Below are 25,362 nucleotides of genomic sequence, written 5' to 3' on the forward strand. Positions count from 1 at the left end.
TTCGAGGGCTTGTTTTGTTTTAACAAACTTGCGGTACAAAATATTTTCGCCATATACTGCACAAAAATTTTTATATCGTGTCATAGCAATTTTCTCAGTGTAGCATAAAGCAATATCTTGTATGAAGCACAACACATATATATCGCGCTGCATATCGCATACATAACGTTGCGTTTTATGAGATTAAATTATTAAAAGAATAAAGACAAAATGAGAAATGTTAGTGACATCTTTCTCTAAACAAAAGCTTTTTTAAACAAAAGAAAAGAGAGAAAAGGAAAGAAGAGAGAGAGAGAGAGAGAGAGAGGGGGGGGGAGAGCGTGTATTGTGTGTGAGAGAGTGAGAGAGTAAGAGAGAAGAAGAGAGGAAGATATTGATTAGTTGTATCTGTATATTAAAATAGGCTTGTCACAAATTTCTCATTCTAAAATTCTATAATTTTTCCTTGATTTCCAAGCAAAATTTCATAATTTTCCTTGATGTTTTCAATAATATTTAAAAATTTTTGTATTTTAATCCTGATGTGAAAACCATTAAATATACTTTGTTGAAAGAATAATTTTTAACACGAGAAGGTAAATTACTATTTATATTGCTGACACTGCTTGCATTTAATTGTTGAGTTGGCAGTACTTCAAAGTTGCGTAGCATATTTGTACGCATATTAAACTTCTTTAAAGCCAAAAATTTTTATTTTTCAGAAAATTTAGCAAAATTCCTGGACTTTTCCCTGACTGTTCTCAATTTTCATGATTTCACAGATTTCTAGTTTTGCGACAATCCTATAAAGTTAGAGATGGTGGATCGCTCGGTAACTTCAAATCCCCGCATCATTGCATTTTCCACGTTGGAATACTTGGAATGTGTGCCGATAGCTGCAGTCCGAAACGAAATCAGTGCACGGGTCTCCTAGAGAGAAGTTTCGCCGTCGCAAAGTGTCAGAGCAAATTTTGTTGTTACGAAATCGACGAATCTTTACTACAAAGTTACACTTTGACCTCGTTGAAAATCGTTGAGCTTTACGGAACAGTAAAGAATATTTAAAAGCGCGCTTGGAGCAGACGAGTTTCTACACAGGAAACCGCATGTGAGAAAATATAAGATTTGCGTTCCATCGTAATCGTTATCTAAATGATAGGATTTTATGATACGCCCAGAGCTTTTGCATAAGCACCTATAAGAATTTACGAAGTAGAAGTTACATTCATTACGTATGCGAGACATTGAACGAGCTCGAAAGTAATTTGCTGGAGTCACATTCATGTTCGAAAACATGCAAACATTCCAATGATATCAACGATATTAATACAATCAAAAGTATTGTTTCTATTTATTTATATAAGATTTTCATATAAGTTTTTAATTTGTTCAGAAAATTTACTTAGCAAACTTATTACTATACTTAGTGAACTTTATTGAAGATGTTTATCTTGAAAGGAATTTCTGAACAACTCTTCAATTTTTTCTCCTCCTTTGTATGAAATGAGAATTTAAAAACCGCGAGATTCAAATATTTCAACAAGCTAAAAAAACAAATATTATGTATTAATATATTATTTGCGTTATAAAAATACAGATTTTTCTCAACTTTCAAATGTGTATAAGTTATGATAAAATAAATCTATATATAGATATTAAATCTGGGACTATTTTGATCAGTCATGTATATTATATAATAATGTGGTATTGCTGGATCGATATGCTGAATCTGATATTAACAATATTTACATTGCAAACGAGAGGATACATTGCGTTAATGCACTTTCAATTAAATGGAAGAGTGAGTTGCAGTAAGAATATATGCGTGCAATGAGATTGAAAATAATGCTTATTATGGCCAACAAAAATTTTTTGTATATAATTTGTTTTGTATATAATTTTTATCATAATATCGTTTAAAATCCGTTTTATTTGTGGAATAAATAACTGTGACTATAATCTTAGTATTTAAACGATCTCGTTGGACTCTAGCAAACAATGTAGCATTTACAGAAATTTATTAAAAATACTGCGAATCGTTTTAGGCAATGCAATTTATTTCCAAGAAAGAAAAATTTTTAAAAAATTCCAGTCTTAAGATTTTTTAGTAAAAAGATATATAAGATGTTCAACAAGATATTTTATATTATTTTTTAGATGCTAAATATATGTATACTTTTTACATAACGTTTCTGTTTTAAGTAGGCTTGCTTTTGAATAATAATTAAAATAACAGATAAAAAAGTTAAATCTCTTATCATGCTCTTATTGTTAAGTTTCACAAAAACTTCTAAATTTAGTTGGAAAATTTATTAAATAACAAATCTATTAAGTAAATTTTCCATTCGAAATTCGAAATGTAATGTATGCTGAAAAACGCAAAATTTACAGAAACCAAATATAAATTGTGGTATCGGAAATTAATTAAATCAGATGAGACTGTAATACAAAACATTATTCAATAGAAAATTATATACATTATTTTAAAAGAGTCAAATTAAAAAAAAGACGAAACGGAGAACAGAAATTTTTGAACTGTATTTCGTTTAAGTTTTTATGTCTCGATAATCAAAGTTCTACCAAGCTGAAAGTTCTTAGAATTCCTGCGGCAAAGAATAGTTCAGAAAACTTAATTTATAGTTTCGCCACGCGAAAGGCCGTCCGACAGCTTGTCTACAAATAAAACGATCTGTCTGGCCCTTCTGGCATTTTCTGCACACTTCAAGGAAAACGTCCATTTAGCTTGTGATAAAGCTTCCAACTGTATGTATATTTAGCGGATTATCTCTCTGCGAAAATTTAAAGATACCAGCAGAAATATTTAGTGAATATTTCTGTGTGTTCCGGATTTCATGTATCCCATAAAATTTTGTATCAACAAATGAAAAGATCGCATCAAGTAAATATACTTTATACATAAGTTAAGATTGATACTATCAAACAAAAAGACTGTTACTAAATAAGATATTAAGAACTATCTCTGTTAAACTTTTCAGTTCTGATTTGTTTTTCTTTAATTCTTTTGTCAGAATCTCTGAAATGTTTCTTATCAGAAGAATTACGGAGAATTATACATAATTCTCTTGTCATGGAAAAACGTAGCTAAGAGGATTCGTTCTGAGTATAAAATAATGACGAAATCAACTTTCTGTTGTTTATTTCTTAGATTATGTGTGTGAAATTTGCAATTGTTTCTTTTTTTAACAATAAAAAAAATGTATCTTTGGAATTTGATTATTATCATTTAATTAATATTAATAATAAATAGGACGATTTACGATTTCATTGCTTTACAATTTAGTGAAATATTTAAAGAATATATTTAAAGAATAATGTGCAAAAAAAGTTTAAAAATAAGATTAAATATATGTACAGAAAGTATGTATAAAAAATAAAAAAATATCTTTAATTTTCTTCTTTTGTATTTTTTGTGCATTTTTAAATAAATTCTCGCAATTGTAAATCAATCCTGTAAAACTATAATGCACGTTAAATCACATAATTTAATAAAGCGACAATATAATAACACTATACTTTTATATATTATATATAATACGTTTTCTGTTTCTAATTAGAAAAGACGAACGTCACTGTAGGTGATGAAAAAATTAATAAAGCTACAATTATTCTACAAAGTATGAATATTATAATTGGCATATGCCATTACAGCATAACTTATCATTACTCACGTGTGTTTCCATGGCGGTTTCTCGGATTATTGTCCGTCAAATGAGTTTTCTTCTTGCAGCTATGATTTTTTTGATCCTCAGAATAGTTTGTTCTGAAAATATATTACGCATTAATTAATCACTGATATTATTCAGTATCATAAAAAAAAGGGAAAGAAAGACGCTGTTTTCCTTTTAGTACAGTTGGTTATCATTGTTGCACATTGTTGTTAATTCGTAACATTGTATCGATATTTTTAATTATTTCGAGACGATAATTTTTGGACTATTAATCATGTTAGAATAGAATGTTAATCATTACATTATGTGGTTAATAAGCTTATACGAAGGAAAGCACATGTGATAGATCATGTTTCTGTCATGTACCTATAAAGGAATGCTTTGACGGAACTTCAATCTTCTACACAAAAACAGGGATCGGCACTTACTATCAAACTTGATATCTGCAACAGCAGGCTTTGACAATATTTTGATAAAAGTATTTCACACGAAATCGATGATACTCGACCGATTTAACTGATAAATATTTATATTATACATTATAAAAAGGGAATTTTTTATGTCGATATTCTTATTAATAAAAATTAATATAAGTGTAGTTGCACAACAACAATAATATTTCTTATAAACTAATACAGCAAAAGTATCAATAAAAAGTATCATCGATATTTGATCTTTATGCTATTAAAACAGATTTAAAGTAGAAATTTATTATAAAAATAGAAGCAATCAAAGCAAAGTGTATAAGGCTGATTATTATATCTTTTGTTATTCTATTAATAGAACGTATGTTTAACGTACGAAAGTTCATTACGAAAGTAACGGCCGTTTAGGTTGATGAACAATCAAATGAGAACTAATCAACGAAATCTCGTATCGACGATATCTGAAATGGCCTAACACACCCTTGTTTGTTTTCTAATTAATTGTGTATTAGTAGGTCAGACAAACAACACCTCTTTTTCTTTTATAATACTACGTCTTTCCAGTCTATTATCCAGATACCATAATCATTAGTCGATTGATCGGGAAACCGAAGCTGACAACAACCATGGAATTTCGCAACTTGTTCGACTCATCAAGGATATCGAGGTATCCATTACGCTATTACAGGATAGTAGTACCTATTGACGTATCAGTTCAGCCTTTGTAGATAATAGACACAAGATATCGTTCCTGCAAGTTAATAAAAAGTTAAAAAATAAAATAAATTACACGTTAGATAAACGTTCATTAGGAGATAATTTCTGTGTATTAATTTACTGTTAAATTCAATTATCAAATTTGTATTAACAGTACTTGAGGGAATGAAGCTAGAAAGCAACATAATACAAACTTTAGAATAACTAAATTAAATGTAAATAGTTTGCCAACTAATATCCGCGATCATATCCAGACCGCGAATCTATTGGCAATACGGATTATTTGACATTGTTCGCATGTTGCGTCTTCAGCTATTTCGCAGGGTTGACTAGTAACGCGTTATTTGTAACGTCGTTATCGTTACAAGTTACTTTTTTCGGTAACGAATGGGTAACGACGTTACATTTTCTTCTGAGTAACATTCACGGTAATGCAATTACATTTTTAGGGCAACGGTAACGATTTTACTAGTTACTTTTATCATAACTTTATTTCGAACTATGTAAAAGTTTAGTTGTAACTATAGCTCTAGAAAACAGAAATGAAACATTAACGGTCTGATTAGCTGTTTAAATTACGCGATGCCTTTTTTTCATTGTATTCACACGTATAGATTAACTCAAACATAATCTTTACAGTATATTTAATTTTTTTAAATGAAATTTTTTTTGTATTACATCTCACAAATTAAATATATGCATATATGTTAATGCAAATTACAAACAATACTATTTTTTTATTATAATATAATTTTACCTTAGAGTATTCACGATGAGTCATTTATATCTTGTTTCTTTTCTTCGAAATACTGCACCTGGCTAAATAATTCTTTTTATCCTTTCCTTCTTTTTAAATATACAACTTTATAATTGCTTTTTAAAGATGTTAAAATATATATAAAAATCTATTCATAATTTTTGTATATTTGTAAAAATTATGGAAATTAACCCACACACAAACGACCCATCGTGCAGAGTAAAAAAAATTGTACCTATACTCGTATGTATTAAGAGTTAAAGATATAATTTAAAATTTAAAGATATCTTATTAAAAGTAATACAAAAAATAAATTTATTTAAGTATAAAAATTACAAAAATTGCAGTATATATTATGTAATATAACAGCATCTATTTTATTCAAGAAAATAACGCACAATGTTTACTATAGGTATATATTTTTTGAGCTCTATTCCTCTACTAAAAAATAGAATTTTGATTTTGAATCATCTTTTTTACATTTATCGCAAAAATCTGTATATAATATGCATATAATATTCTATTAGTGTCAAGAAAAGAAAGTAACAAAAAAGTAACGATTCATTATATTTTGAGTTGAACGATAATGGTAACGAGTTACTTTTGCAAATCAATAACGAGTAATGGGAACGAGTTATTTTTTAGAAAAAAAAAACGGTTACGGTAACGAGTTCTTTTTATGAGGTAACGTTACCAACCCAGGCTATTTGTATGCATAAATGCATACTAACTTTACATGCATTAACACAAGGTTATCGAAAGAGTCATCAATAGTTGATTACAAGCAGACTATAATAATCTATTCGCGAGCAACGGATTGTGAACTCATTTCATGTCACAAACGGGTTGATAAATTTAAATATCAAGGATATGTCATGCGGCGTCGGCTATACGTTGCATTATCGATTACGTATGCCCTCCAAATGGTTATCTCCGCGATACATTGTTAACCGTTATGTCAAATTTGTCAAGCTTGAGAGGATCAAATTTATCGGCCGAGAATGTAACTCGGGCAATAAATCACGGAGCTCATACATAAAGTATACTCAAGTCGCATTAGAACTAATTTACATTTTTTTATTGCGGCCGCTATATATAAAACATAAAAAATTATTTAATGTTCTTAATTTGTATTTTTTCTTTCTTTTTGAAATTGTGACGTATGTTAAATCACACAAGTTAACTTTATAAAAATATGTATTATGCGTACTGTATACTATTCAAATTATGCAAAATATAAATTTTTATGAAGACCATATATGAAGTCTGTAAAAGTATATTAATGTTTACAGTATATTAATGTATTTTTCATGAATTTTTAAAAACTATTAAAATTTTGTTGTACATATAAACAATATATGTAAATATAACTGAATTAAAAGTTGCATTGTCTGTTAAAAATTCAGATAGATATACGGTATGTTTTTCACGTTTAATCGATCGATACGCATTCAACATGCGACATAATGCACAAATACTATTGAAATAGATTAGCATTGCGATTTCGAGAGTCTCGAGAGGTATTCGAGTGTCAGAAGCATTCAAGTGGCATTCTGCGAGAATTCCTAGTTACCGGCAACAAAAATATCCCGCAATATTGAACAATAGCGCATGTATTCGATTAAATTAAAATAAACATAATTTGCGGACATAAAATAATGATAAAGCCAACAGCGTGGATGATCAAACAATTATGAAAAAAGCCCTTCCGCTGAGACGACGCTTAGAAAGTCAATTATACCATCACGGGAATTATTCATAGTCTCCTAATGAGCTTAAATTGAGATCTCGCGTTTTCTACAAACGTATCTCAAGCAAAAATTCAATTAAAGCTAAGTAAAATTACGTTTACTTTTTTTATTTTGTATATATTTTTTGCGTAATATGAGTGATTTTTATAACATACAAGATGCTTATATTATTTAGAACAAAAATGTAAGAAATAATTATATTTTTTAATTATGAGTATCCAAGTACATTTTCTTAATTTATAACACCAAGTTTTTAATAAAAAATGTTAATTTTTTTACGAGAAACTTTACAAGTGTACTGAGTTCTGGGGAATGTCGCTTTCTATGAATATATATTATAATTATAAATTTATTATTAAGTAATTTCGCGAAGTAAATAAAAAGGAGTGGAAGAAATGATATAAACGAAATAGCATTTGAATAATTAAATATTGCAGTTTGAGAGAGACATATTAGAATGTATATACTACATCTTATATACTTTCGGTGCACTAAAGATATTTACACATTTAAATAAATGTAAAGAAAGTATTAACTTTACAGTATTACGATATTTTTCGCGTCACTCTGGATTGAAAGTCCCTCAGTAGAAACTTTAATTTAAAGGTTAGATAACAGGTTAGATAATAGGTTAAAGATATTTTCAGCTCATCTCAATTGTATCTCGTATCTTTGTGTTCTTTTTCAAACTAAATACCTAATATTTCACCGCTCTGTACTTCATTTAATTTGTGTGAAAATGTCAATTCCTCTTGTGATAAAAGTTCTCTTCCTTTGACGACAAAAACAAGAAGCCGCAATTTAACATAATCTTTTTACTTCTCAAATACGCATACCAATTTTATGTTGTGTGTAATGAATATTACCGATATTCTTGCAATTGGAAAAATATTTTATGGATAAAAAAATAATTCAAAAATTTAAAATATTAATACATTATCATCAACAGTAAAGATATACAATATAGAAGATAACAAAAAATGTGATTTTAAAAATTATATAAAATAAAAAGAAGATATTATAAAGAAGAACTTCTAGATTATGTTGTATATATGTAATAATAACATATACATATTCACATTAGTTGAGATTTAGTTTATCAGAAAATAAGACAAACGTATTTCATTGTAGGTAATTCGCTTTTGTGGTTCGTTGATTTGGACACAATATAAGGAAAATAGCGCTGTCAATTGATATAGAAGTAATAAGAGGACACATTGCGATATCCCTGCTCAAATGTTGAGAATAAAAGTTACAGTTGTAGAAATTTTATTAAAATTTTAACGCAAGAGAAAGAACGACAAATTCGATAATGCAAGTAAAGAGTCTGCATTAGTTTGGAAATAAAGATTATCTTCTTTGGTGCGCCGATAAACTAAAATTTCGATTTAAGAATTAAATTTTTATCGATTCGTAAAACTAAGAAGATTTCGACAAAGCCATAATTCTATTCTGGAAAGATGTTTTCCATACTGTTTAAAAACTCGTTATTAATTAATAATAAGAGATATAAGAAATCTGAGGAAAATTTTCAAATTATTCATATATAACTGTATGGAAATACGTATGCGTTATATGTATATAAAATAAAAATATGTTCAGTAAAAATTTATCATTCAAATATCTCATATTCTTATCACGAAACTTATTAGTTTCATGTCACTTCAGTAGTTTGAATGTTCTATTTGAAACGAAGAACCGCGTTGCTCATTTGTGTTACATGAAGCGATCCTGAGCTTTCATATTCTTGTTGCGATAATCTTTCCCGCACAAATATTGACGTCACGTAACAACGATGCAAAACAAGATTTCGTGAGTTTAATGAGGTTTAAGTCAATCCCACTTAAGACACAAAGATATTTTATACATAAGTTTCTGTATAACTTATGTATGACTCTGGCATTATGCATCAGCGCGTTGAATAGAGGGATTATTGAAGGAGCGAGAAAAGTTCTTAAATTTGCATCAGTTCATCCAAGATCAGCAGTTTAATTGCGAATTTACTAACATAAATCCTCTAGTAAAACGCTAACCTTATTTCTCCTGAAGTTTCTTTGATTGCCGAGCTTTTTTACTTGATTTTTGCGTAATATACATAAGGTAAGATTCCGCATGATATTCGTTCGTTAAACGGATTTTTCTCGTTTAATCTTTCAAAAAACGTGACTTGAACGAAAAGTTTCTACTAGCCAATTATTGGTATATCAATTTGTTGGAAAGAAAAATACCGAAGGGAAAAGTGTCTCTTATAATATTACAATAGTAGGAAAAATCATAAGAACACCAGCGGGATCTTTTCAACTTGCCTCTGCTCTGGTCCACATACCCGATGGCCTATTTCAGATCGTGTCACGCGACGAAAGCCCAGAAGTGTGTCCCGTTCGCGGCTTCGTGAATCCACTCGTTGTTAATCTGCTGAATAAGTGGATATTTATTTATGATTTTATACTCTGCTCTTGCGCTGTTCGTTGTACTTCTATCGATCGATTGCTATTGGAGAGTATTGTTGCAAATAAATCCATGTTACATAACTAAGCTAATGTCCAACAAGTTGTTTCCCTGCTGTTCGCTATTGAAACACTGTTTTTTTCAGTCATAGTACGCAAATGTATAGTTGATGAATCGATACCTTTGTTGCTGGTCATGGATATGTTCTGAATTATGCTTTAACAGATTTTTAATGAATTTTATAAAATGATTAATAATTATATAGAGAAAAGCGAGATATGCATTATGCTGTCTATTGCAATAATAAAGCCGTATATGAAAACTTTTATTCGTACTTTGTACATCATATTATGTCGCATTATTATACAATCCTTTATTTCTAATTGAACAGTGCAGAAATTATGAATATAATTATGTACATATTTATTTTTCCGATTTTATAATTTAGCTTTTAAAATTTGAATTTTTTATATTATATATGCACTATATGTAATAAAAAAAGAGACGATAATTATATAGCTACATTGGTAGCTACATTAATTAAACGATGCAAAAATCTTAAATTATTAACATTTTTGACATTATTATTATAATTAACCATTATTTTTATAATTATTATTATAAACTAATTTCTAGCGCATTAAAAATTGTTATTTAAAAATTTATACCGTTGTTATTTAAAAATTGTTGTATCTATATACTAGAAACGATATTTACAGGGAACATTTATTTTATATAATTAGCTGTCTCTTTGAAGCAGTTTGAAATATTTCTCTTGGCAATGTCATTTGCAGCCTACAACCTCGTTATATAGAAGTCTGAAAGAAAAAATATTAGATATTATCCCTAAGGGACGAAGCAACAGAATATTCTATATTTTCTAAGGTTATATTTTCTGCCAGATAACTTGTATATTATACGTTTTCGAGATATATATTCAAAATGCCCTTAGCATTGATTTTCCGATTTTCATATGTATGTCCTATTCAAACACAGCAAAATAAAATTGACAGTTTTCTTTGTATTTCGTATTCCTTAAGAAAATTTCATTCTTTACATTGTATTTCTACAAATCAAAGTAACAATTGTTTTTCTTTTTTATTATATATGATGCATACATGCACCATGTATAATAAATATGAAAAATTCAGATTTGGAAAAGTTATATCATAAAATCCGAGAAATAAATGTAATTATATTTATAATAATTTGGTATGTTTAGTCATTACTTCGCAAGAATTACAAAAAATACAAATAAATGATAAATGCATGTAAATCCTTCCCTAATATTTTTATTTAAAAAAATAAGTTGTTTTGTAAATCGGAAAAGATTTTCATCAAAATTCAATGCATCTAGCACATAAAAAGACATGTTCTTTTCTTGAACTGTTTTATATGTCAAATATATCTGAGTCATACAAATCGTGAATCGACGGTTCCGATCTTTTCTTCGTCAAATAAAGAATGCACATCAGACTTTTCCAATCTTCCGAAATCACTTTCGCATCATATTTCCTGAATATCTTGCGGATATTCGGAATGCCTGTGAAATATTTGTGACGTTTCTCAAAGGATTGGTACACGTTTGCGGGAACTTATGCTCGTAAATAAGGACTTGAAATTGGTGCGTGTAATGGGTTGGACGGCAAAAAATTTGCCGATTGTAAGGATAAAAGAATTTTATAGAGACGTTCACGGCGACAAACAAACATCCAATTGGAACATTGCGGTGGCTAGTGAGATCATAAACCTTGTCCAAGATAATACGATTCGTATAATTCTGCCGACTCTTTTTCTGCCGATTTCTCAAGGGCCTTGCAGAATTTCAATTTTGTTTGAAACTGCAGAAAGCTACAGAATATACGGGATGTCTCAAAAACGTTGAATAACGTAAACAAATAATATACAATCCATCTACGTTATAACAACTTTAATTAACTTTTAATAAAAAGAGATTAATGCGGTGTTTTAATAACTATGAATAATCGAAAAAACTTCGAAAGCTACTTATTACATTTTCCTCTATTGAACGAGCTCATTATAATCTTTCTTGACCTTTTCCCGTAACTTTCCTATAATAAAACTTTCTCGTTAAATTAATAAGTTCGTGTGCTTTACTTATGCCTTAATATTGAGTAAATTACTCGCGATCTTAATTCGAACAAGAAGCTCGGCACAACAAATGATAGACATGGCACGCGACACCGTAATTGTAAGCTGTCTTTTCTTAAAGATGTAATAATGCATGTTGTCTGTGATTATGTCCTTTCGCTAGTATTCAATGAAAAGTAGAGACAAATATAATACTCGTCGTTGGCACACCTATCCTCATTTCGCAACGAAAGGTAATCTGATTTCGGGTCAAGACACGCCTAGTTTAAACTTTCAAGTCTTCGTCAATTTCAATGCCCACGAGACGCTAGATTTGTTAATGACAAACCGCCCTTTCAGGTACCTTCTCATAGAGTAAGCTCGTTAAGCACAGTTATTTTAAGAATCACTAGGTCACCCAACTGTAATCCAATCGTAATTATGCGGATGGTTGTCGTGATGTCGCGAGTGGTTATTTACAGATCTCGGAAATCTCTTCTTGAATCTCTCTCCGTGAATTTTATTTTAATTTGCAACATCAAAAATACTTGTTTAATATTTCATCAATGATTGAGAATAAATAATTTAATTCAATGTATCGATAATAAATAATTTCTGCTTTTGAATAATAATTAAGAAGTACATAATAATTATTATATGACGGTTTTTATTTCTATCTGAATATTAATATTTAAATAACTCAAATAACACAAAGCCTAACATTTTGACGTAAGACGTCTTTAAGTTGTCTTTTAGACACAGAAAACGTTTTATGAAGCGATTTCAGATACTTTTTGTTGTCTGAAAAGCCATGTATGTAAATACATGTATGTGCTAGTCTGCTTTTAATTGTTCATTGTGAAAAGAAGAACATTCCACGTCTCGTCGAAATCCTCATAGAATATTCATGATTGTCCAATGCGATTCGCGGAAACAATTATTTAGCCAACTTAGCAGAAGCAACAAGGGAAATCTTTATAGCAAACTACTAGCGAAGAAACAAACTTTTAGACAAAAGATAAACACAATGTTTTGCTAGTTGAATAATGTCAATGCTAAAATGAGAAAGCAAAACGGGAGGACGACATTTGAGACATAAAGTTGTAAGTTAATTGGCAACTAGCAATCTCATTTTCAGACTAAGTAATAACAATCACTTTCAGTGATTTAAGGTACTATTCGACCGAGCACTCAGAACAAACAAGTTTTCGACCGTCAAATTAATTGTTCGTAGTTTCAATGTTCGCTTCGCCAATGAAAACAACAAGGGCAAATGAAAGTTGAACATATTAAAAAAGATTAATTTCTAGTTATTGAATAAAGTATAATCTTATTCGACAATTTCGGTCGTGGCCTTCGCCATCTGTGTAACATGTTCTGTTATTTGGACAATAATAGGTCAAATCCTATTTCAATCTTTATTACTGTTGAAATTGCTGGACGAATGGAAAATATGAAATGACCCAAATTTTCGCGACAAGTGAGTTCATAGGCGCAGTCATTTATTATTTATTAAACCTCGATATAATGTCGTAATTTACCGGAGGAACTTTATGCGAAGGTTTAGGAATTTCAATGTGCTTTTGCAAGTTGATTTGAAGAAGGTTTAGCAACTCCAAAGCTTTTCCGCTAAAAGCTCTCCATAGGTTGGTCGAGTTGGGTAGATCCCTCGAGAGCTGAGAGGATAGAAGTATATCATTCTCTATGACTGAATAAAGTTCATCATGATAGTTGGTTTGCCACATAGGTATGCAACGCATACAAATATCAGAGATACGAATTTGGAGCGCAATTGTTTAAAGTTGTGGTATACTTAATTATCAATGATTTTCATTTCTCTTATTAATGTAAAGTTCGTTAAACTATTATTATATATTATTATATATGTGTGATAATATATATTATTATATATGTATAATAATATATGTTGCTATTATTTTTAAACAAAGTTTAAATATGTGATCAACCAGTCAGTCAGACGGATCAATACAATAAATTCATACAGTAATATCTCATCCAAATATATCCGTTAATACCTACTGGCACTTCAATCTTACAAATAGCTCTGAAGTACGTAATACAGTTAATCATATTACTATTCGACAAAACGTCTAGCTTCATTATTTTGTTGGACTGTAACATTTGTTTGTTCATATTATGATGGAGATCAAGTATAATTGAATCTAATAATCCGAATGATAGCAATCGCTCGTGAGATCTTTCAAATTGGAGGATTTAACTTAAGAGCTTTGAGTATTAAACGATTCATTGAATAAAAATACTAAACGTGTTTCGTTGAATAAAAAAAGTTATTACAGAATAAATTAAATATTTTTTTATATAGAATTATTTGTATTACTCAATATTGTCAATGTCAATTATCTGTCTTAATTATATAATTAAATACTTTTAAAATTAAATTTTAATAGAAAGAGCAAAAGAGAGAGAGAGAGAGAGAGAGAGAGAGAGAGAGAGAGAGAGAGAATATATTGGCTGGAACTTCTACTTGGTTTTATATTTCAGATCGTTCTAAATACAGTCATGAGCTTAAAATGTCATGAGCCAATCGCCATATTAGTATCTTAAGATTATTTAAGACTATGATTTTAAAATAAAAATGGGTTATCAGCCATTGTCTCTCAGATGAGAAAAAGTTGGAATTATACTTTTCAGCTTTTGTTCGTATGCAGAGACATAATTAAAATTTCAGTGTAAAATAATATTTTTTAAAACTTTTTTTTTAATTAATAAAAAATAACTAACATTATATTATATTTAAAAATATATTTAAAAATTCATAAAATAAAAGATTTTGAAGAGATGTATCATTACTAATGGCATAAATATTTTTTGCTACTGCTAAAAATTAGTGGTACTAGGTTAATGAATACGAAGTATTGCCAAAATCAATTATAACATAATTCATCGAATAAGAGGAAGTTGTATAATTCCCATTGTGAGCTGGCGGGTGGCATTTGTCGACGGGTCCGTCGTTAATTAACAGATGACATATATCTACAAGGAATCGCGTTAGTTGCTAATTGATATTGTTTGGAGCATTAAGTCTCATTTAGTTACCTGTACCTAGATCGTCCGTCCTCTACGATTATGATTTAATGTATGCATTATTGTCTGTTTTGCTTCGCGCGAGAATTAATCTTCAATTATGTGAGCGAAGCTTCAATTGCTCTTGTTATATAAGTGCATTGATGAAGTGAATCAAGATGCTTATCTCTTGCACACAACTTACGTTGACACAATCCCAGAGAAATAACATTTATACCGTGTTCTTCATAAATATAATTGAATTTCTATATCGTAATCTCGAGGAGAGCACAAGTTGAAAGTAACACAATTAACTAATAATGAATAAATATAGTTATATATTATAATCGTATTAAAAATAAATTTAGGAAATGGCATGAGTTCATAACTGATAGAAATATTAGTAGCAGTTTTAAAAAATTTTGAGAACACTTTACCGTATGCGAATTATTGAAAATGTCTTAAATGTAATAACGTTAAAATGAAAATAATCATCTTGACAAACGTATCTTGTTATAATTTCAACATAATAAATCGCGTCTTATTAAAAATATCTCCAACTCTCGTCTTATATACTAAACGTATCTTTTGAAAATAAAGAGGAAATATATTGTATTTTCTAGAAATAGAGGAAGTGTACTTTCTGGACACTATTGCGAAAAGAAATAATTACAAGGAAAAAAATGTTATACATAATTATATAAAATTGTATATATAAAATTATATATAATTTTATACAAATTTATATAATTAAAATATTTTTGCATTTAATAGGAAAGTAATAAGACTTTTTTCAAAGTTAAATTTCGTCCTATATAGGAAGTATAAACGATTGAAGATACGAGATGTCTCACGAGTACACATTACCTCACAATTACGAAACTAAATTAACACTAACCCTCCTCATGTTTAACGCGAGAGTCGTATCGCAGCTAAAGATTACAGAAATACTGATTCGTAGCGTGTGACAACGGAAATAGGATGCTATATAACATGTTGGTAAACGCAGTAAAAGTCTATCATGAAATCCTTTACTCACGCGAGTCCCACTTTGCTCAATTAGTACAACGGATCATAGTAAAACCGATATCTTCTCACAGTAGCTTATTGTAAAGGTACCATTAAATAAAGTTACGATTCTCTTTTAAAATGCTTTTGTATCACGGTAAACAAAGATTACATTCGATTGTGAGATAAAATAGAAAAGGCTACGCACACTAAAAAAATATAAAATTTTTAATAAATATTTGTTTAAATAGAGAGAGAGAGAGAGAGAGAGAGAGAGAGAGAGAGAGAGAGAGTTCTAAGTAAATATTTACTAAATGTAAATATATATTTATATTATTATATATATACAAAAACCATTATGATTTTTTTAACAATCATTTTTTTTATTAAGTAAATATTTATTTACTGTAAATAAATGTTTATTTAGTACTATTCAAAGAAATATGCAGGGAAGGGGACTTGTCGATTCATCAAGTTTGGAGTTGGACAACTTGATCGTGGGGGGTGGGAGGAGAGCAAAACATTTCTAGAACTTATTTAATCTCCATATTAAAATCTCCTTATAATCGTACAAAATGATAAGCAACAAAATTATAAATATTTTATAAATATTTATAAAATTTACTTATATAGTTTAACTTAGAACATACTTAAACTCATAAAACAAAACTTAATGAAAAAATTTAATAAATTTAATCTCATAGAGCAAGTTGAATTCCCAATTTTATTTTTTATAATGAACTCATCTATAAGTACATCAATATCTAAAGTTTCAGCAATCTCGGAGTGCACATGTAATATAGTTGCTGAATTCACTCGAGTTTGTTGCATTGTAGAACGTAAATATATGTTTTTAATCTTTTCAGTGCAGAAAAAGAACGTTCTGCAATACACGACGTCACCGGCATTGTTAATAGTATTTGAATTTTTAGTTTAATACTTGTTATTCTCAAATTGTTCATGAGGAATTTTTCATATGTGGAATTTTACACATAAAAAATTCTGATGTGTGAAATACTCCATAAAAGTTGCCGCCCATGGAAATACGTATTAAGATTTTTTAGTAAATTTGTTCAGTGTAGATTAAAAACACTATGCGGATTAGTCACTGGGAACTGCAATTTGATGCACGCTATATAAATTATCATTTAAACATGTTACACTGAAGATGATCAAAATGTTAGCTAAAACGTTCGTCTTTTAATTCTTAAATTTGTGAAATTAATATATTTGTAATATAATAATTATATATCATCTACTGCGCCGATTCCTCAGAGCCTAATTATTATCATTTTTCTTTTCTAATTACTTAATGGAAATTTTGTTTGTCTATTACGTTAAAATAAAAAAGCTACAACCAATACTCGTTCTACAATTGATACTCTTTCTACGAATTAATATTTATTCACTTTGACATTTTGATCAGATTATGTAAAGTTGATATACATTGGTATCAAATTTTCTGGATTTGATGTGAACCGTTTATAACACAATTTTTCTTCTATACTCTTTTCAAAATATTAAAAAAAAATCTTTCATGCAATAAACGTTTTTGATTTAAATATTCAGAGACCTTTTTGCAACAAGTAGTTAAAAATAGAAATTAATTTTTTTAATATAATACTTGATCAATGTATCTTTAACAATATTTATGAAATTCTGAATAATTTAGTTCTGCGAAATTTTGCAATATAATTTTACATGCGTTTCGATAATGATTCTAAGAGATTATTAGTCTCAAATTATAGGAATATCCTGTCGATCAATATATTAAAACAAAAGAGCAGACCATGGCCTTGATGTAACACTATCGGTCATTGCTAATTGGTTTACTTCATCAAGTATAGTCTCGCAATTAATATACGCCGACATCAATAAAGGTGTGCCGCTGTTTTATAAGGTGACACATATGACATATGCAGTATACCGGAATTATGACTAACATTGGTTAATTTTTCACGAAGATATAATGAAAACAATTTATCTTAAAAATCTAAATGGATATGTTTAAAAGATTTAAAGAATAATTAAAAATTTTTTAAATAAAGAAGCAAATAATATAATTGTAAAATTAAGGCTTGATGAATTTTTTGGCAATTTTAATACCTTAAACTTTATATAGATATTTATATGATGATTATTAATTATTGCTTAATTAATGCAATTTAATAAAAATTGAATAGTTACTTTTTTCTCGATCTTTTAATTAATCTTCTTTGGCTATTGTTTCTTGACGTAGATGCTTAGTTTTTAAATTCTTCATGTTTTCAAGTGGCAGCGAAACGAGTTTTTTCTCACTAAGGCTTCATAAATGAGTCCCTTGAGCATGAGAAAAACCGACGTATTTCTCACTTATCACTTAATATAATGTTGTTTTATGCAAAGAAGCATCGCGACACTAGTGCATGCTTTACTCACGGCAAATATGTTCGTATTTGCCTATTTGAAAATTATTACTTGCTCTTTTGCTTGTACTTTTCTTACAGAAAATTATTGAAACATTATTAAATAGTTTTTAAAATTTTCTTCGCAGTTTTAGAAAATATCTTGATACTTTACAATGTACAAAAAAAAGCGAACATAGGTATACATAAGAAATGTAAAAATTGAGATTACTAATTATATTTTTGAATGATATGGACTAATATTTTTCTCTATGTATATATATGTAAAAAGGTACGTTTCCTCTATCTGTTAACAAATTTTTAATTGGGAATCGATTATTATCAATCATCGTGAGAAAATTGGCACGACCATCGAATCGATCTTCATGTGGGCGAATCGAAACTTTCAGTGACGCGTGTTCGCGACTGTATGCTTCTTGCGAATATGGTTGGCTTCACAAGGAAATATTTCTTGTACAGCGCACTTCGAATCGATCCTTTTAGACTGACGTAAAAGATTTTAACTTTTTCACATACATACATATAAATGCATTATAGGAAAATTAATCCTTTCCTTCTTAAAAAAGTATAGCGCCAAACTTAGGAACATATTGACAGTAAAAAATATTGTATTTTATTTGTGATAAATAATAGTGATATTTGTAGGTAATAAAATTAAAGATAATTCTTTAATTTAATTTTAATTTTAAATAGTTGTATTTTAATTAAATTTTAATTTTTTTCTAGTCACAATTCTAATTTAATTTTAATTCACGTCTCGTCGTGAAAGATATCAAATCTCATAAGTTTTGCGAAGATCTAATTAAAAATAAAATGTACGTAGGTATATAATGCGGCAAGAACTTCTTATTACCAATAAAGTCCTTCTTTTACGTCATATTGCACTTGCCACATTGTTTCTTATTTGTGTCGGAAAACAAAAAAATCCCATTTTTTTTGTTCTGTTCTTTTCACGGAAACTCATTCACGTTTTCATTAAAAATGTGCCTTTAAAAATTAATAATAATTACCAACATTTATTGCAAACATTCTTGAAACGTACGTATATTCGTAATTAAAGTCCGTTTGAAATAATCTGTGAGTTAGAATTTGAGATAAATTTTATTTATAATTTTATAAAAAACAGCGTATAAAATACAAAACACTCAAAAAATCAGAAATATATATATTTATATATTAATTATTTACACATATTAAAATATATGGAATATGAGATTATAAAAAGAGTTCTATCCTGAACTTTTTGCTAGATTTGAGAAAATGAACTTTAGAGACCAAAACTATTTAAAGTATTAGAAATACACATGCATACAATATTTATTAAAATACATATACATATAAAATTACACGGTATGTATATATGAAATTGCACATAGAATTCTATCTTAAAAACTGATGTAAAATATCAAAAATGAGCTTTGTAAAGAATGGAGCTTAACGATATTAAACAGCAAATATTATATATGGTATGTGAAGCCATAAGAAGAATTCTGTCCTAAATTTTTTGTAACATCTAAAGTGGACTTTAGAGACCAAAGCCGAATTCAATGATGTATAATCGAGTAAAAGGGAGACTAAGACTGATGTATTTTATCTATAAAATATTTGCTCTCTTGTATCGCGTCCTTTAAATATTCTGAAAATATTCTGACAATGAGAACAAAAATTTGCGACCACGCTATTCAATCGTGCTTCCTAAAGCAATTTTTGCGCTTTATTTATTAATATCAACATACTTACAAGTATCTGTAGCTCAACGCAACGCGTTTACATATTTAATCAGCCTTCTGGTTAGAAATCGCTGTTTGCGTTACGGCAGTGTAATTTCGCGCTAGAAACTTGCTGCGGTGTTATTAACTTTTTAGTCGCGTATGAGCCCGGTGAAATTCTGAAATTCACACTGCCATGCAGTAGGCACAAACTTAAACGCAGTTTCGAGAGATAATTTACTGAATTTACGCATCTCTTGCTATTTAATATCCTTGAACTCCATCCTTTGTGGGATCCATTTTTGACGTTTTCACATAAGTTTTTAAGATAGAATTTGATGTATAATATCATATTTATGTCGTGTATGTGTTTGTGATTTTATGTATACGTGTATGTATTTTTTAACAAATATTATACGCGTGTATAATATTTTATTCTTTAAATACTTTCTTATATTAAGATAAATACACTAGTTAGTGAACTCAATTATTGGACGAGATAATAAAAGCTTCAAAGAATTATAATTTGAAATGGACCGATGAGAATAAATCTGATTAAACAAAAGAAATTTTATTTTTTCTGTCAAAGCAGATCTTAGTGTTTGAATATTCCCGTATAAATTTATAAATTTATAAAAATAGAATTTTTTTGTTATTTAGTTAGAAAAATTTATCAGTGAAAAATGTAAAAAAGTCCATCAGAACTTACATCAGCTATTCGGATGCACAAAGATTCTTTATTTTTCGTGTGAATGTAACAAAACAAATAAAATATACGTTTCAAGCCTTCAATTCGGGTTCTTATCAATATAAAATATAAATCGGATTTACATAATTAACGCAAATTCCAAGTTGATGATTCCTGACAAATTAGTTCGTTCTTCTTTATCCAAATTAGATAAAGTAAAACCAAAGTCATATGCATTGCGTCACTATGTAGAATCACATTATTGTACAATGATGTATCTCTGACTGTCGACACCACAAGTCCTTTACGTGAGGCCGCGAGAAAACGCTTACATCAAATCTGACAATCTGAGCGATGTGATTCTACGTAGTGACGCAATGCATATGACTTCGGTTTTACTTTATCTAATTTGGCATTTGGATAAAGAAGAATGAACTAATTTGTCGGGAATCATTAACTTGGAGTTTGCGTTAATTATGTAGGCTGATGTAGGCTCTGATAGGCTTTTTTATATTTTTCACTGATAGATTCTTTCAAGCCTCATTATATATATTTGTTTAGAAAAATTTTTAATATTAATGAACTTTCAATGGTACGTACGTCTCTAAATAAATTCGTCTTATTAAATTTTTAAATACAACGAATTTATTTAAAACCGTACATATATTGAAAGCTTAATATTAAAAATTTTTATCGTTTCGTTCAATAATTAGGTCATGTCCATTAACTGTTTACTAATTACAGTACTAGTACATTTACTTTATACGACGTATAAAATCATAAATACAATTTTAAATTCGCGAATAAAAATTTCGATTCACAGCATATTTACTATTACATTATTGCTTTACAATATTTGTTGATAAACATAAAGTCTGTGTAAAACTCTGTGTAGAATTAAAAAAAAGTAAACATACCTATGATGTGATACTATGTAGTCATCGAGACATACGATAACGTTTCAGGTATTAAGTGTACATTTTGTATTTTTAAGATAACTATTCATCATTTTGTTTGGCTATTTTTGTTATTGATTGTTTCTCACGGAGATTTTTTCACATTGAAATTTTTCACGCAAATATCGATTTTGCCGTTTCTCAGCGAATCAATCGGCGCGAATCTCATACATCTGATGTACTGATGATCTACTGTGAATGCATTGAAAACTTCGAAATTAAGACTATACGTTCATCGAAATTTAATATCTTATTTTAAATCTTTACATACCTTTATTCTTTACACAATTTTGTTTCTGGTTATTTAATACGTCGATTTAATACGTCGAGCAACATATTAAAGTAGATGTGTTTAAGCTGAACAGATTAAGGAGCTAATCTTCTTGCCGGGCAGTTGAATGTGATTGGTTGATGTATTTAGTCCAAAAATAAGAACCAACCACGTTTAATTACTTGGTGAACTATCCAGACAACATTAATGTCCGAAAAACGAGACATAAGGCATCTTAAAGAAGTCTTAAAAATATTTTTAAAAAGACGTCTTAAAGACATTTTTGTAAAAGGATCTTAAAGCCTTCTAAAAAAAACATCTTTAATTTTTTAACACATTTTACGTCGTAACATTAGACTTTATTATGGTGTCTGAGTAGTTTTACTTTGCTTGAACGCGTTTCTTAAATTTCATTTTTACGTCGATGTGATGTCGTCGTGCTTCCTTCCCGTATTTTGGCTTTCCATAGTTTGGAATTACGGTGAGGTGGTAGTCAAAATGCTTGATATTCGTAAGTATTATGTACTTCCGAGAGCACGTAGCGAGAATAAATGCGTCGCGGAAGCGAGAGCGCAAAACATTGCGAGGTGAAAAGTACTGGACGCGACAAACGTTAGCCACGATCGGAAAATACGACTCGGGTCTTCTCGACAATCTCCGTCAGTCGTCGTCTCGATCGCGCGCGAAGTCAGCCACACGTCAGCTCAGCGCTTGAATGATGCGTACTAATTACCGTTGGTTACGAATGTCGTGAAATTTCTTTCGTTTTTCGCTTGATTGATTTATGACGCGGCGATAACCAGAGCATGTAACATTTGTAAGTATACACATCTGAGAGTATGTAATGCTTGAAGCCTGCGGCACACGATGCTTGCTCTTTCTAAACTCTTTGAAGTAGAATCTCACTCTAAAGAGTGAAAATTGAATTAGTCTTGATAAAGAGTAGCTCAATTTTTTAATCTTCAAGAATGAGATTCCATTCTTCAGAATGAAAATTCACTTTAAAAGTTTTAAAGAGTGTTCCTGATATACAGAGTGCCCTAAAATAATCGCCAAATATTTCATGGGCAGGTAGAGCGGACTAAACTGAGTCGAAAAGTTCTGTATATAAGTTTTATTAAATGTATCAATTCCTGCACATGTGTTAACAATGTAGAAAAGTATTATTAATGTTATTTTATTGAATATACTAATAAAATTGAAGTAACATTATTATTTTGTTCACATATCATTCATGTCCATATACAAGTAGATTTCCATACGTCGATTGATACATCGACGTCGATTCGATATCGATTTCATTATCATTTCTCACTGGGATACACTTCGCAGTAGTAGGCCGAGTGAGCGCGCATATTTATTATAACTATCTTTAAAGATTAATATCTCGTTAACTCTTGAGAAAACTTGCAAAATGATACAGGACTTTTTGACTCAATTCAGTTCGCTCTACCTGCCCATGAAATATTTGGGATACCCTGTAGATTACTTGCGTTTTAATAAATTATTAGATCAAATACAATAGAGAACGCCATCATTGAATTATCAGTCAAAGTTAGTTGTTTCGTATAATACGATATGTATTCTTTAGTAGATAAATAAATTTATTTCAGATATGATTGCGCGCTGATAATTTTCGAACTTTCAACACAATCAGTTTAAAACGCTACTAATCTTCTCTAAATTAAATTAGAAAAACTGTAAAGAACTTATTACAAAAAATATTACCTCAACCTGGGACTTCTCGATTTTCTAGGACGAGTGTCTAAATTATTAGAATTCTGTTATACAGAATTTGTAGTAATTTATCAAACAAAACACAAGCAATCCAGCAAAATCAGCAACAGACTGAAGTACATATAATACGTTACGTCGCGATATGCAACATCGCGAGGTGAAAAATATTGAACGCGAAACTGGCCGCGATCAGAAAATACTTCTCGGGTGCTGTCGACAATCTTCGCCAGTCGTCGTCTCGATCGCGCGCCAAAGCCGTCCAGCATCTTAGCCGTTTGAACGACGCTGATTGCCGGTGACTGCGAACGTCGCGAAATCTCTTTCGTCTATCCATTTATTTATGACGCGGCGGTAACCAGAATACATAGCATTCGTAAGTATACACATCCGAGAACATGTAGTGAGATTAAATGCATCGCAGATGCGACAGCGCGAAGATTGTAAGATGAAAACTTTTGAAACGCGAACGAACAAGTACGTTTGTTGCGCTCGAAAAATAACGCTCGGGCGCCCTCGACAATCTCCGTCAGTCGTCGTCTCGATCGCGCGAGAAGTCGCTCGCCATCTCAGGCGCTTAAACGACGTGCATACTAATCGCTGATGGCTGCGAACGTCGTAAAATCTCTTTCATATTTTGGTTGACTTATGCCCCGGTGGGAATTAGAACATATAACATTTGTAAGTACAGACATACGAGAGCACACAGTGCTTGGTAAGTACATTGTAGACGCGACAGCGCAGAATATTGCGAGGAATATTATGAAAAATATTGAACGCGAAGTTCGCTGCGATCAGAAAATTATTTCGCACGGACACCCTCGTCGATCTCTGCCAAAGATGACGCGTATTAGAGCGTGCGTTTCGTACTACGCATGATACGCACAATATATCATTTTATCCTTTTTATTTATAATATTCGGTGAACAACAAGTAATCTGTTTTCCTATAAGTGCATAATATTATTTGACATTAAATAATATTTTGAACATATTCTTAAAATATTAAATGTAGTATTTTAAGAATATTTTAAGAATATACTAAAATTACATAATATTAAGTAATATTTTCGAAATATTAATGGAAGGTTATATGTCCACTACTGATAATATTGCATGATTATTAAAAGTAACATTATTTAATGGTACTGTAATATTGTATAAACATTAAAAAGTATTATAATAAAATTTACTTTAATTTATAAAACTGTTACAATTGTTTAGTATAAGTATCCATTCAAAGACTGAAAATAATTTTGACGCGCAATTGTAGAACTGGATATGTATCTACTTAAAATCATGCGAAAATGTTTTTTAGCACAAGATGCAGTATAAACTGATAAGAACTTTTTGTTACTGGATTGCGCTAAATTAAAAATAATTAATATTTATAAATATTTTTATAATATTTCAGGGATATTAAGATATAATACCTAGGATATATATTATATAAGTGAACATATAATCTCTATAGAATATTCTCATAATATTAAAAAATTATTATATTATACGGTATTTTCGAAATATTATAATAACTTATTTTAATTTTTTAATAATAACCATATAACATTCCAGGAATATTTTGCGCTTAGGGTTTCTGTTTCTCCACTCGACTGCACTAGAACTGTCTTTTTCGCTTTCGACAAATATCACACTCGAGAAAAAAATATTTTATATATAATTATATAAA

General features: G+C 29.5%; 1 protein-coding gene across 4 annotated transcripts in view; it reads right to left on the minus strand.

Annotated features, from left to right (window-relative positions):
• Positions 1-25,362, minus strand: part of LOC108749980 (secretin receptor-like) — a 58,286-nt gene that overhangs the window by 21,702 nt on the left and 11,222 nt on the right. For 3 of the 4 annotated variants that reach the window (XM_018489106.1, XM_018489109.1, XM_018489110.1), the window contains exon 1: positions 3,669-3,761. In XM_018489106.1, coding sequence (XP_018344608.1) covers positions 3,669-3,680 — 12 coding nt within the window. In that variant the 5' untranslated portion in view covers positions 3,681-3,761. Of the gene's footprint in view, positions 1-3,668; positions 3,762-25,362 lie in introns of those variants that run through there. The other variant, XM_018489107.1, reaches the window with a different exon arrangement.

The sequence above is a fragment of the Trachymyrmex septentrionalis genome, unplaced genomic scaffold (genome assembly GCF_001594115.1).
Source record: "Trachymyrmex septentrionalis isolate Tsep2-gDNA-1 unplaced genomic scaffold, Tsep1.0 scaffold32, whole genome shotgun sequence".
Taxonomy (NCBI): Eukaryota; Metazoa; Arthropoda; class Insecta; order Hymenoptera; family Formicidae; genus Trachymyrmex; species Trachymyrmex septentrionalis.